The sequence below is a fragment of the Martes martes genome, assembly GCF_963455335.1.
Source record: "Martes martes genome assembly, chromosome: X".
Lineage (NCBI taxonomy): Eukaryota > Metazoa > Chordata > Mammalia > Carnivora > Mustelidae > Martes > Martes martes.
The window spans coordinates 4,318,548-4,333,624 of NC_137897.1; the positions used below are offsets into that span (position 1 = coordinate 4,318,548).

Here is a 15,077-nt window from a genome sequence, read left to right on the forward strand (position 1 = left end):
ACGCCGTCTCCCTGTGTGCTGGAATCTGCAGGGGCGCACAGTCAGACCTCAGCCCGCCCCCTCTGCACGCCGTCTCCCGTGTTCTGGAATCTGCAGGGGCGCACAGTCAGACCTCAGCCCGCCCCCTCTGCACGCCGTCTCCCGTGTTCTGGAACCTGCAGGGGCGCACAGGGAGGCTCGGCTCTCCGTCCCAACAGGAACAGTGCAGGGACGAGAATCTGAGGTGAACCCACCATGTCCACCAGTGGGACACGCGCTTCCAGGTGGCTGACACCCCTGCCCCATGTCCACGGTGCACCCTGCATGATGAAGTACTGTGCACAGGCTAGCGACAGGGCCCTGGACCACCAACCCCACCCGTGCCCTCGGCCTGCAGACAAACAGAAGCCTGGAAACATCACCACAATACCCAAGGTCACTGTGAGCAGAAACCCTGCAGGAACAAACCCTCCGGGACCAGCACCCGTGGGGGCGGGGCGGGGGTTGCTGTGAGCGCTGATGAGTCACGTCGCTGTCGCAACCAGCACGCTCCTTGAAGGCTGCTCCTGGCGAGTACGGGTGCGGTCCTGCCCCATCAGCAGAGCCCCCTTCCCTGCAGCACGTCCACCGGGCAGTCCCACACAAGCTAACATCCCGTCCGCGAATCCCAGATCGCTGGCCTGCTGATCCCTCCTGCCAAGCTGATGGGATCTGCTCGTGTCCCCGTCGCTGGGCCTCCCCCCCCCCCCCCCGCTCTCACGGTGTCTCTCTTGCAGTGGACACAAGGCGCTCCAGTCGTGGAGAAACCCTGCTCAGCGGCTGCACTGGGCCACGTTTCTCCTCACTGGGAGCCTTACCTTCTCCACGGGAGGCGGAGGAGAAAATCTCTTCGCACAGGCTAGGAAGATGTCGGGGTCCGGTTTCCCATTCTTCACTTCGGGGTCATCGCCCAAAACGATGTGGTCAAACAGGCTGAAGAATTCCCTGTGTCGGCTGGTCTTCATCTCAAAGGACGCACAGCCGGAGCTGGTGGCAACGGCCACGGGCACGCCATGCTCTCGCAGGTGGTGGATCAGCTTCTCCACGCCTGGGGAGGAGAAGGGAAAGCCTTCAGCGAGGTGGAGGAGGGCAAGGCCATACCCCCTCCCCCCGGGGACGCGGTGCTAGCTCTGGGACCTTGACTCTTTGCTGCCCGTTCTTAGAGACGATCGGATAGGACACAGACCGTCCGAACGGGGTTCAGGGCGCTGCAAACACCTATTCAAACCAAACCTCAGAAAGGGATTCGGGGCTTTGCTACAGCATCTCCCAAAGTAACCGAAGGCAATTGTACTGGAAAGAAACACGGCCTTGTTTGCGGGTCCTGTTTTGTTGAAGGGTGGAAACCAGGCCGAGGGAGCCCAGGGAGGTGCCTCTGCACTTGCTGGACCATGTTTTGTTTTGTTTTGTTTCCTGAAGCCATGAATTTGCAATGATTATGCTGCTGGTATTTTCGGGGAGAACCCGAGTGCTACTGAAGGCATTTCAGTCGTTCGTCACACAGCGGGGGAGAGGGAATCCTGAAAGGGCTCCTTTCAGAGGCCCAGGACGAGCACCGGAGCTGAAGAAAAGCTTCAGAGCTGCCCCATAAGGACACGGAGGAGGAAACACCGCGGAGCCACAGCGGGAGCGCACGACAGGGCAGGAACCCTTGCCACACTCTCAGCAAGGGCGAGCCTCCCGTGTGGGGACGCGGGGCTGAGTACCATCGGAGAGAGGCTGGTTATAAGACACGCGTCCAACACAGTGGTACTTGCCACCTGGAGGCCTCGGCGGCGTGTGCCGGGAGCATCTACATCCACACAGAGCGCTAACGGCCTGAGACAGTCTCTTAAACAGTCGTATAATCATTACTGTTGGAGGAACTACACGAGGCCATGTCCCTACTTCCTTAATTGCTACAGAAAACACGGGCACACCCCTGTTTTGTTCCCACGGCTAAAGCCGCTCATGAAGACAACAAGCACGGCCAGCGCCTGACCTCTAAGAGAAATGGTCCCGCGAGGTTCAAAGGAAGGTGTGCATCTTAACTCCGCGCCAGGATGACATTAAAGCTTTTTTAAAAAGAAAGCAAAACCTAGCACCGTGCTGGACGTGAAACTCGCCATGTCTGACGTCCAGTCGAGTCTCCCCGCCGCCGCAGGGCAGACCCATACAGCGTACGGCCGGGAGGAAAGACCCATCAACAGAAATGAACACAGACGTGGCCGAGATGAAGGAATTAGCAGATTAGGACCTTCTGGAAGCTTTATAAACACTAGTAATACGGCTACGTTAGAGACTATCAGAATAGGGGGGAAAAAAGTGACATCCAATTACATACTATCTACAGAAAACTGAAATCTAATATTCAGGCAAGTTAAAAATAAATGGATGTTTATGTATATAAATAAAAGCCATATATTTTGTAACTATCAAAAGCAGGGTTAGCTATACGAATCGCAAAAAAGTATGCTTTAAAACAAGGAATGATGGGGCGCTTAGGTGGCTACATCTGTTAAGTGTCTGCCTTCAGCTCAGGTCATGATCCCAGGGTCCTGGGGTCGAGACCCGCATTGGGCTCTCTGCGCAGCAGGATGCCTGCTTCTCCCTCTCCCATCACCCCCCTACCTGTGTCTTCTCTCTCACCGTCTCTCTGTCAAATAAAAATAAATAAAATCTTTAAAAAAAGAACAAGGAATGACAAGTCTCAGAGATACCTAAGTACATTTCATAATGACAAGTGGGTCAACGGATCAACAAGACCCCATTCTAAATGTGTATGCGTCTGATAACACAGCTGCAAAACACGTAAAGCAACAGCTAATACTCTGACTGGAGAAAGAGACCGAGGTTTCAAACTCCTGTCACTAATCGACAAAACAAGTAGACAGAGAGCAGGATACAGCAGACTTCAAAAACACTATCTGGCAACTTAACTGAATTGACGTTTATGTAACACCTCACCCAAAACAGCTGAATTCAAATGATTTTGGAGTGCACCTAGAACATTCAACAAGATAAGAGTGTGAGTCCAGAAGCTATAAAAAATTCTAAAACATTTTACAATAATTGAAATCATTCAAAATATGTGCCCTGGCCATGAAATAATTAAAATAGTTAACTGAAACGTAGGTGGGAAAAAATATTTGGACATTAAGCAACACATTTCTATGTAAGACATGAGTCAAAGATGGAGTGACGAAGGGAAATTAGATAATCTGCAGTAGAGAACAAAAAGCGAACATACCAAAATTTGTGGGAAGTGGATAAAACATTGTTTAGAGGAAAACTGACGGCACTAAGGGCTTACATTACAGAAGAAGATGGTGTAAAACCAGCAATCTAAGTTGTCCCATTAAAAAAACTAGAAGAGGGGCGCCTGGGTGGCTCAGTGGGTTAAAGCCTCTGCCTTCGGCTCAGGTCATGATCTCAGGGTCCTGGGATCGAGTCCTGCATCGGGATCTCTGCTCAGCGGGAAGCCTGCTTTCTGTCCTCTCTCTCTCTGCCTGCCTCTCTGCCTACTTGTCATCTCTCTCTCTGTCAAATAAATTAAAAAGTAAATAATATTTTTTAAAGACTAAAAAAAAGGAAAAGAAAAAAGAAGGAAGATTCACATTTAACAGTGCTAGTAATCAAACAGAGGACATTACCACAGATCCTTAAATCCATCAAAAGGATTAAAACATACGAGACAAACCATGAGAGACCGCGGACTCTGAGAAACAAGGTACAGGTTTTGGAGAGGAGGAGGGTGGGGGGTTGGGTGAGCTTGGGGTGGGTATTAAGGAGGGCACGGATTGCATGGAGCACTGGGTGGGGTGCATAAACAGTGAATCGTGGAACCCTGAGAAAAATAAAATTAAATTTAAAAAAATGTGATCATAACCAAACTGATGCCAATACACCTAACAGCTTAGATAAAATGGACAGAGTCTTTGAAAGATACAAAGCTCACTCAAAAGCTCAGTAATAATCTCCACAGCCCTAGGCCTCCTAGAGAATTTGTAGTTAACAAACCTTTCTCCTATCCAGGATTGGATGGTCTCATTGGTGAACTCAGAACTACCATTTGAGAAAGAAACAACACCAATCCTGAGCCAGCTTTCCAGAAAATAGGAGTGAATGCGTTCTCACTCATTCTTGATACCAGTATTTCTCTGCTACCAGAGCTGAACAAAAGCCAGAGGAGAAAACCGCAGACCCGTGCATCTCGCACGAACACCCGCGCACTTAAGAACACTTCCAACCAGCTAGGCTTCTGCATAATCCGATCGGTTTCCGTGCCGTCGGAACGCGCAGCGGAAAGGAGGAAGATGCCAAAACACTCGATGAGTTTGCAACCACTACGATGAATATCACGCATTACACCCATGAGCTGCATTTCAGTTAAAAACCTTTACTTCCCCGGTGGGTGGCGGGAAAGTGACAGAAACACAGCCAATGACGAAACTTTGTCTGGATACAGGCATTCAAGGTGAGGACTGTTGACCTTAAAAATAAAACTGCCAGTTCCTCAAGCAGCAAAAATGGGCGGGTTCGGGACGCGCGGAGAAGCGCAAGCCCGGACAAGCCGGCGACAGCAACAGCGCGGGCCGGCCCGACACAGAGAAGAGGACAGGACTTTACAGAGGAGGAGGGGGATGTGGGAGGGGCTGTTCCCAAGGCAAGTCCGCTGGAGAAACTCAGGAGTCCAGTATGGTCATGGCTTCTCACGGGCTGGGTACCAGGGGAGGCAGGTTTCTAACGGAAGGTGCAGAGGACATCTTCCCCTGTTGAGACCTGCCCCTGGTGACTGTTTCTTGCGGAGGATTCTTCTGTTTAGGCTGCAATGGACCATTCTTTCTGTGACTGAGAGTGAGTGGGGCGGCTTCGCTTTATTTTTTTATTTTAAGATTTTTTTTTTTAAGATTTTTTTGGTTAAGATTGTATTTATTTATATGACAGACAGAGATCACAAGTAGGCAGAGAGGCAGGCAGAGAGGGAGGAGGAAGCAGGCTCCCTGCTGAGCAGAGAGCCCAATGAGGGGCTCGATCCCAGGACCCTGAGACCATGACCTGAGCCGAACGCAGAGGCTTTAACCCACTGAGCCACCCAGGCGTCCCCAAAATGATATGAATTTAAAACAAGACTTTCAAGTTACTAGATTACAGGAGGACAAACCAAGATTAAAAAAACAAAAAACAAAAAAAAACAAAAAACAAAGCATGAACCCTTGGCTCTCTCTAAAACACAAGGGAAAAGAAAGTTTTGCTGAAAGTGTTCTTTTATGCTATTCATTAAAAAAAAAAAAAACGGATATAGTTTCTATCATGCTAGGTAATGCCGTCCACATTGCTAGCTCTGTGAGTGTTTTGTCCTGCACGTAACATAACGGAGGAGTCGTATACAGACCCAAAGGCTCAGCAACAAGCCTATGTGGGAGGGGGTAGATCCGACGTCTCTATCGACACGGTAATGAATCAGAGAGCGTTGTGCTGGACTGTTTTCCAACGAGCCCCAGTGTTCTGAGCGTGTTGACAGTGGCTGAGACCAGGGTGAACAGGAAACCCGAGAGAAGGATATGACCACAATCCTCCACTGGGACATCAGGCAAACATGCATTGTCTCTTCACGCTCAGGACGATCGTCAACCAAACAGCAATGACCAGCTTTGCTCGTGGAGCTGCTCGCTGGGAGTGCAAGCACACAGTCACGCACGTAAGATCACCTCGGTGACCTACTCCTGGACAGGCACGACAGTAAGCCCCAGACAGATGCTGGCCACCGTCAGCATCATCAGCTAGAACTGGAGGATACATTCACTACGAAACCACTGGACTCCCGGGATACGTGACTGGCTCACTCCATACAAACAACTTTTGCATCTTTCAACGACGGGACATCAGCTTTCTCTTATGCAGTCACTGCCCCCGAGCAGTAAAAGACTAAAACCGTAAGTGCAGTTCTGCCCTGCAGAGAAGCTGGTTCATTAAGTGTATGAATGAAACCCAGCTAAGAGCTTCTGGCCCTTGGTGTGCTGAAGTCGTTGAAGGGACAGGCAGGAAGACATCTACCGCTACAAAGGGTCAGCAGCTCTCGGACGGGTCATCTACAGGGAAGACACACGAAATGTGAAGAATCAGCGGTCCTGATAGGAGGAAGCTGTCCTCTTCCTCCTAAAGACGTAAGATTGATGAGTGAGAACACGGACGCTGCCACTGAATGGATCTGGAGAAGGAAAAATGTGGGAAAGATTGAGAGCTGACAGGAGTGGAGGTATTTCTTGGGAATTCGTGCACTGAGTGGAGAGATCCGTGCACATCCTACTAGCTCGGGCCTCGTGTTCAGAACCTCACCCTAAACACAGACCTGCAGTGAGGAGGTAACAATGGGGGGAGATGAAAGTCATACAGAAATGTGCACACCAGGAGGAACGGTGCAGTGGGCGCTGAGTCTTGATACCTGTAGAGTTAGACCCAGGAAGGTCGTGTTGTCAGTTATGAATGCCGCCAGCTACCCATAACCAGACAGTGGTGCTGTCCTGGGACCACACACACTGTGGAGGACTCGGCCCAGCCTAGACCTTCTACACATGCATCCTGGGGACAAGGTGTGGCCCTCCTCACCCGGACCCACCCACGAGTAAGGGGCTGGGGCCTACCGCCTCTCCTGGAAGGTGGCTTTCACCGTCACGGGGAGGGCAAGCAGGCTAACACTTGGGTTTTAGAGATTCGGTCTGGAGGGCTGAGTGGTGGCCCCCAACAATCATTTGCGGACGCCCCCTGAGATCATTAGTCTAATGATCTTATTTGGAAAGAGAGATGATTAAGGACCTGGAGAAAAAGATCATCCCAGATTTAGGGTAGGCCTGAAATGCAGCGGCTCGCGTCCAACCCCCAGACCAGGTGGCGTTTAAACGACAGGTATTTATTTCTCAGACTTGGGGAAGCTGGAAGTCAGGATAAAGGCGGCACAGATTCCCACGTGGGTGCGGTCCTCTTGGAGCACAGTCAGCCTGTCCCTGTGTCCTCACGTGGGGGAAGGGGTGAGCTAGCTGTACGGGGTCTCTTTTCTAAGGGCACTAATCCCATTGGTGAGGGCTCTATCTCCATGACCTGCTCACGTTCTGACAGTCCTACCTCCTAATACCTTCACACTGCGGTATTAGGGATTCCAGCTATGAATTTTGTGGGGGGGACAAACATTCAGACCATGGCAACTGTGTCCCCCGAGGAGGAGAGACAAAGAGATGGCCGTGTGTGGACAGATGCAAAAGACGGAGAGCTGCAGCCCCAGGTGGGTGACCACCCGGGGCCCTCGGAAGCTGGGACAGACAAGACGGAGCCTCCCCTGAGTTTCAGGACGGGTGTGTGGCCCTGCCTGATCCGGGATTTCTGGTCTCCAGAACCGTAAGACCGTAAATCTCTGTTGTCCTAAGTCACCACGTTTGAGGTCATTCATTACAGCAGCTGTGGGAAGTTAATACACGGCCCCCCCGGTGGCAGAACTCCTGCAGGAGACCAGAAACAACGCCTTGACTGAGAGAACAGAGCGAAATTCATGACCATAAGGGTGACGGTGCACCAGCGACATTCGGGCAATTGTTGGCAGTTGAGGAAGGACAGAGCTCGGGATGGGGAACGGTAAAGGAACGAACAGCCTCACAGATGCTCTCTCCACTGCAGGAGCATGAGGCCCCGGGAGTCCCCAGCTCCCGACTCCAAGACCTAGAGAGTGGGCAGGGGGCAGCCCGTCCCCTGGGGTCAACAGCGGGGAGGCGTGGAGGGTCCTGGGAGGTGGCAGAGCCGTGCTTTTCGGCAGGGGTATGCTGGCACCTGTCCTCACTCCGAGGTGACACTTGGCAGCGCCTGCAGTTTGAGGGGATGGATTTCTTGTCGGTGTCTGGAGGCGGAAGGCGCAGAGGCGGGCGTTCAGAGTCCCGGGAGATCAACGAGAACGGACTCCACGTGTGCACTCTGGTTCCTTCTGCCCTAGGCACGGGGACGGAGACGGAGACGACTGCACGTTCTAGCCTCGTGCCAGGATGCAGGAGTTGAAGGGCGAGCCCTTGCTAAGTGATGGCAATGCAGGTGAAGGGCTCCCCCTTCCAGGAACTGATGCTTCATTACGAACACGGCCCGGGAGCACGGAAATTTCCATCCGCCTCCTACCATATTCAAGGGCCCACAACAATGATTTCCGGACCTACCGTTTCATTTAAGGCCCTGGTTGTCCAGCAAGAGAGGGGTATTTGCTCCCATCCCTGCCGGGGCACGTTCGGCCATGTCTGCAGATTTCTGGTTTTGGTTGTCACAGCGGGGGAAGGGACTGCTCCGGGCACGTGGTGAGAGGCGAGCAGGGAGGCTGGTCAGCATCCATCCTACGGCGGACAGGACTCCCCCCACAGAATGATGCGTGGGCCCCCAGTGTCAGCACTGCTGAGGCTCAGAAGCTCTGTCTTGGCCATTCCTGCTTGGCAAGAAAGAACAGCGCCACCCATGCTCCTCTGGTCCAGAGTTTCCAGCCTGGAGAGGGGTCCACGGGCCAGCAAATACTGTGATAATGACAGTGTTTCATATCTGCCCCCACTTTCCTGTAAACGCAGCCACTGTCTGAGGTCACACTGACCTGGCGTGAGCCCCTGTTTCCCAGGTCCTGAACTGCTTTCAGTTTCTTCCACGGCAGAGAGAATGCCGGATCATTTATAAAATGGGATGGGGTGGGCTGTCCTCTTCACATGGTTCCAGGCAAGGGAGTGTCCCTGGTGGGGACTGGATCCCCCTGAAATTCCCCACGTTGGAGCCCTGAGCCCCAGTGGGGCGGTGCTGGATGGGGAGACTTGGGGAGGTGACTGGAGTCCTATGAGGCTTTGAGGCGGAGCCCCCAAATGAAATCAGTGCCCTTATAAGAAGGGGCAGGCACAGCTCACCACGCCGGCACCCAGACCTTGCACGTCCAGCCTCCAAGACGGTGAGAGAGGCGTGTCTGTGACGGACGCCATCCGCCCGCGGGACATCAGCACGGCGGCCCGCGCTCAGACACAAAGGTGAAAACGCTATGCCCAGGCTGCACCCCAAGTCCTGGAAGATGCTGGATACAGTTAACGTCCCTCCTCTATTAACCTGGGCAGAGGAGGGGAGCTGCCCTCCCTTCGGGGGCTCAGATGCACATCCCCAGGGGACCCAAAGCAATAGGCCTCTCACACGCACCATTTACCACCTTCTCACCCCACAATGAAGTCCTCGAGGTAACCAGGCTTGCGGAGAGGACCCCCCCATCGGGATGCTGGGGCACACAGAGTATACACCCCAAATTCATGTCCACCCACAGACTCGTAATGTGACCCTAGTTGGAAAGAGGGTCTTTGCAGGTGTAACTGGTTAAGAATCTGGAGACGACGTCATCTTGGATTCACAGGGTGAGCGCAAAGCCCATCAACTGGTGTCCGGAGAAGGAGAGGACGCGGAGATGTGGGGAGGAAAGCCACGTGAAGACAGAGGCAGAGATGGGACGGACGCAGCCACAAGCCCAGGGATGCCTGGTGTCCCAGCACGAGGAAGGGGCAGGAAGGACCCTCCCCTAGTGCTGGCTCCGGCACAGGTGGGAGCCTTCCTAAGCGAAAGCTATCGTCGGCTGCAGGCCTGTCCTCGGTGGGCCTCACAATGTCAGTGTTTGCATCTTTGTCATGAGGTGACTCGAGTCTCCGGAGAAGAGTGGTCCGGGGTCTTCCTGGTTGTTGAGGGGAAGGGGCCTCAGGGAGCGGATGTTCCCTTCATCCGCAGTCGTCTCTGCACACTCCAGGAGACCTCCTACTTGCCGTCCAAAACCTCTGTGCTTCGGCGTCTGAACAGAATCCTGTGTTCTGAGGGGCAGGGGGAGGGTGGCATCTGGGATCCAGAAAATGGGGCAGAGGACCCAGGGGCCCAGCCCCCCGGCATCCAGTTCACAGGGGCTCTCCAAGAGGCCTGACCAGGGAATTAGCCTTTTAGAAAATGATTCCACAACCCCAATGCGTTCTTCCACAATACATTTAACTACACCATTTCACGGCAACTAGAAAGGGGCAGAATTTTTAAATCTGCAAACTATTTTCCTCATCGTATGAAATTTAGGCTGTAGACATCTCTACTGGGCAAAAATCGTGTGTATAAAAATTAAATCACTCTGATAGACCAGCGTGTTGAAATCTCCTCATTAAATTGCCATTTCAACAGACTGTGCATAGAGAAAGAAAATCAGTCAAATAAGAACCATATGACCCAGAGACCATCTGGGTTGGGCCGCTCATCATTTTCTGAAATGTGGGACATTCAGAAAAGGGCCATTTCCGGCAAGTTAGGTAGTAAAGGGACACTTTGATCACATGCACTGTTCTGCATTTAGACTGTCGAGTCACAAAGGCGCTGGGTTTCCAGACAAGAAGATCGTCTGTTCCGGAAGGATCTGGAGACATCGTGAAGGTCCTGCTCTCTGTCCTGAGCACCAGTCCCAAGCTCCACCCACCCTTGCACACGGTCATCTCTTCCTTCAAGGGACACACGTTGCCCTTCCTAACTTCTGACGTCACCTGGAAAACACAGAACCGGCGGTCTCTGCTTCCCAAACCGAGTCAAGACCACTGCCCTGTGTCACGTAAAGGAGGAGACAACAAGCGAGCAAGTCTCGTCCCTGCTTTGCTTCTTCCGCCCAAAAGAAATGGCCCTGAGTGGTTGTCAAGCGCCTTCGGAGACTCCAGTAAACGCTGGAGGGTCAGGAGCCCAGTCCTTACACGGCCAATGATGGGGATCCTTACAGAGACCCCGACAGGTGTGGGTGGCTGTCGGTGGCCACCAGAGCTCATAAAGGAACGTGGGGCAGGCTGCTCTCCCTGGCGCACCTCATCGCCTGAGTGGAGAACCTTGGGCCTCCTAGGTTTGCAAGGATTCCAGAAAGACAGAGACACTCTTTTAAGAAAAGCATAGTGAATTTCAATGTTTTCTGTCTTGTTAGTAAGTGAAGAGAGTGGCCAAGTACCCTTCACTCTTCCACGACGTGGTGGGCGTACTGAGCCTCACACGGTTCCAAACGCATGCCCGGGGCGCCTGGGGGGGGGGGGGGGGCTCCATCGGCGAAGCCTATGCCTTCGGCTCAGGTCACGATTCCGGGATCCTGGGATCGAGTCCTGCGTCAGACTCCCTGCTCAGCGGGGAGCCTGCTTCTCCCTCTGCCTTTATCCGTCTCCCACCCCCCGACTTGCTCCCTCTCTCTCAAATAAAATCTTTAGAGAGAAAAAAAAATGCACGCATAACTCTCGACTCTCCCCAAAATGAACTCCAAACAGCCTACTGATAACAAAGAGCCAATCAACACGTATTTAGTATGTGATAGGCATGATATACTGTGTTCTTACATTACAGTAAGCTGGAGACAAGAACATGTGAGTAAGAAAATCATAAACGATACATTTAAAGTACTGTACTTGCATTTGCAGAAAAAAAAAAATCCACATCTAAGTGGACCCGAGCAGGTCAAGGCTCAAACATATTTCAAAACATTGACAATTGTGGAGAAAAATTTCATTCTGTGCCTTTGTTTATTTGATTGAATGCTGCTTAAAGTCTTAATTTTATTTACTATGAACGACTTTTAAGGTTGCTGCTTCTAAGGACTTGTCGCTACGAAATCAATGTACAACACAGCTATTTAAATAGTCTTTTACTTATAGCCCAAGAGAAAAATATCACAGGAAACGCTGATGGCTCACTGAATCTTTGTGAGTCTCTATTATAGCTCTGAATAATGAGATAAAACTCTGTAAGTTCTCTTAGACAAGGAAGCGCTACGAACATGATAAAACAAAGCCTAAAATGAGGCGTCTGGTCCCCCTCAAAGCCGGTGAACTCAGCGTTCTCCATCACGGTCGTGAGCTAACGGCCCGCGAGTGCACAGGCCCGGAGCTCACTGTTCACTTGGTTTCTCCAAAGCCGTGCTCTGCCCTCACTGACACAGGAGCCCGGTGCCGCCGACATCACGGAAGGAGTGTAGAGCTGCAGATGACACGAACGTCCAGGACAGACTTGGGTTTCCAACGTCTGCACACGGATGTGGTAACGGAAAAGAAAGGTGGGCACCGTCCAGACAGCTCCCATCGGCAGCGGATTCCTTCTACCTGCTTCGTGCATCCACAAATGTGATCAAAACAACGGCACACCCTCCCCTGGTGACCCCCGGATAATGTGAAAGTGATTTGCCCGATTTGCAGGGAGCACGGTATTAAAACCCGATCGTTTCCATCATCCACTGTTCCTCCTTGCTGGCTCTTTGCACGGATTTCAACTGTGTGGCCAGAGTTTCCGTCGTGATGTCTGGGTTGATGCCCTTTTCTGTGAATCTTTTCAAATATAAAATTCTTGGGGCGCCTGGGTAGCTCCGTGGGTTAAGTCTCTGCCTTCGGCTCAGGTCATGATCTTGGGGTCCTGGGATCGAGCCCCGTGTTGGGCTCTCTCCTCAGTGGGGAGCCTGCTTCCCCGCCCCGCCCCCACCTGCCTCTCTGCCTACTTGTGACCTCTGTCTCTCTGTCAGATAAACAAATAAATAAAATCTTCAAATATGAAATTCTTGCCGTTTGAGTCCGTGCTGCGTGGAATGTCTGAGAGAGGGAGGCATCGAGGGCTTCCCTGGGTTCCAGTGTCTGGCGTGCTGGAGGAGCGATAGAAGGAGAAGCAGACCCCCAGCTGAACAGAGAGCCCGATGCGGGACTCGATCCCAGGACCCAGAGATCAGGACCTGAGCCAAAGGCAGAAGCCCAACAGACAGAGCCCACCCAGGCACCCCTAAAATTGACTGCATTTAAGTGGACGGTGCAGTGGCTTTAAGTACATTCTCATCTTGTTCAACAGACACCGTTGGCTAGTTCCCGGAACGTCCCATTTCCAAACCGAAAGGCTGCTCCGGTTAAAGGCTAAGGACGCATTCCCCCTCCCGAGGCGGTGGCGCCCACACTCCTCCTTTCTGCGCCTGCGATGGGTGGCCGTCCGTGCCTCCAGGGCTGGACCCTCTCAGCGTCTGTCCTTTCCTGTCCGGCTCAGTGCGCTCGGCACCATGCCCTCGAGGCTCGTCTGTGCCGCAGCAGGTGTCAGAACTAACTTCCAAGGCTCAAGAGTACCCCTTGTTGGCATCCACAACACAGCGCTTATCCATTCACCCACCAACGGACCCTGGGCTGCTCCCACCTTTGCTGTAACCTTTGGTGTAACCAACACTTGCTTTCGATTCTTTAAACGAGAAATGTAATTTTTTATTTCTTGAGCAAGTCATCGAGCCCCAGTGGATGTATTGTGCCCGTGGTGAACTGTATCTGTGAGACAAGGCGGAAAACTAATAAAATGTGTCCGCTCGCTGCGTGTGCATACAATGTATCCCCGTGAGTGCGGTCAGCCCCTGGAATGGGGCTGCAGGAGGGGGCACACCAGGCCGCCTTCCCGGACCGCCGCTCATCGGTACGACACGTCACTCCGCAGGCCCGGCAGGTGCTACCCACGTGCGCACTCTGCAGCCCTGAGCAGAGCACCTGCTCCTAACACACCCAGAGCCTCTCTGTGGAGCCTCGAAGCTCCTCTCCCAGGCCGTAGGTGACCCAGCCGGCCCCAGTCTCCTAGCCCCGTCCATGAGAACCATTCATTTTCTCTCGTCTTGAGTAGACAAGTCTTTGAGGCAAGGATTTCTTGTATTATCTTATCCTTCCAAGTACTTAAAAGTCTGTGGGAAAACCACCACATATTTTACAACAGGAACTGTAATTCTTTTTTTGTTTTAAGATGTTATTTCTTTAGAGACAGAGCAAGAGCGAGTGCACAAGCAGGGCGAGGGCCAGGCAGAGGGAGAAGCAGGCTCTCCGCTGAGCAGGGAACCTGACACCGATCTCGATCCCAGGACCCTGGGATTATGGCCTGAGCCGAAGGCAGACGCTTCACCGACGGAGCCCCCCAGGTGTCCCGGAAATTGTAATTCTTTGAGAAAAACATTTACAACCACAGACATATAATGCCTAGGATCCTAGAGAGTAAAGACATTTATCTCATTTTGCTTAGTCTAGAATGTCTCTGTTATTCTTGAGTAAGTAACAGTGAAAGCAGTTAGCAGCCTTTGAACGTGGGAATTTTAAACCCAAAAAGAAATCAGGTCCCTGTACAGCATCAGAGAAGGTGGCGTATGTGAGGACAGGGGGACAAGAGCTTCCGACGTTTGCCAGTTCCATCTGACCAGCAAGTAATCCCTTCCTCTGGCTTCTGCCCACACCGTGCAATGGCCATTTTCCTGGATATGTGCCTGACGTTATTTCTTGAAGAGAAAAGCAGCGCGGGATAAGCTGAATGGATTATCGTGGTTGTTCACGGATGATTTTCCTCGTCACTTGTCACGTGTGTCCTTTAATTGTGCAAGGTCAGTGGACGCAGCGAGCCTCATTACAAGGAGCGGGCTCCGGGCTTAGCCTGGAAGGCTCCTCCAGGGCGGAGGGATCAGCCTGGGGTCCGGGGCTGCCGCCGCAAACGTCACCGTGAGAGGCCAAGTCCCTGAGCAGCTGAGACTTCCCGGCACGCGTTCTGCATGGACTTGGGGACTTCCCGGCATGCGTTCTGCACGGACTTGGAAAGGACCGAGCCGCGCGGACAGCAGCCCACGACAGGCTGTCACGTTTCCACATTATTGTAGGACGCCGACCTCGACGTGAGGCTGCTGCCACGTCGTGGGAGCAGCTGCGTGCTGCGGCCAGAGCTCCACGTTGTGGACTCCGCGCGGGGCCCTGAGGCCACCCTCCGCGGCCTCGGGGAAGGAGCTGAAGCCCTCCAGGCCCCGAGGCCACCCTGGCGCACGACACACACTGTGTTCTGGGGTTTCCCAGGCTCCGTGTTCCTGAGACAGGCAGACCCCGGAACAGGCACGGGACCGGCTCATGTCTTCTTCCAACTGCACTCAGCCCGGGACTCAGTTCAGACCCGCAGCACGATAACGGCACCCCGTAACTGCTCGGGGGCAGGAAGCCCTGCTCCGGGCACCTCGTGAGCAAGGGGCGGCCTGCAGGTCACGGGATCGCCAAGGACGCTCACCCAGCCTCCCG

At 52.9% G+C, this 15,077-nt stretch overlaps 1 protein-coding gene across 3 annotated transcripts in view; it reads right to left on the bottom strand.

Annotated features, from left to right (window-relative positions):
- PUDP (pseudouridine 5'-phosphatase) overlaps positions 1–15,077 on the bottom strand; it is a 76,908-nt gene that overhangs the window by 18,393 nt on the left and 43,438 nt on the right. For 2 of the 3 annotated variants that reach the window (XR_013966312.1, XM_080795665.1), the window contains exon 3: positions 837–1,066. Coding sequence is in view for 1 of the 3 variants with exons in the window: in XM_080795665.1 (XP_080651791.1) it covers positions 837–1,066 (230 nt within the window). In the remaining 2 variants the exon portion in view is untranslated. Of the gene's footprint in view, positions 1–112; positions 1,067–15,077 lie in introns of all 3 variants that reach the window. The other variant, XR_013966313.1, reaches the window with a different exon arrangement.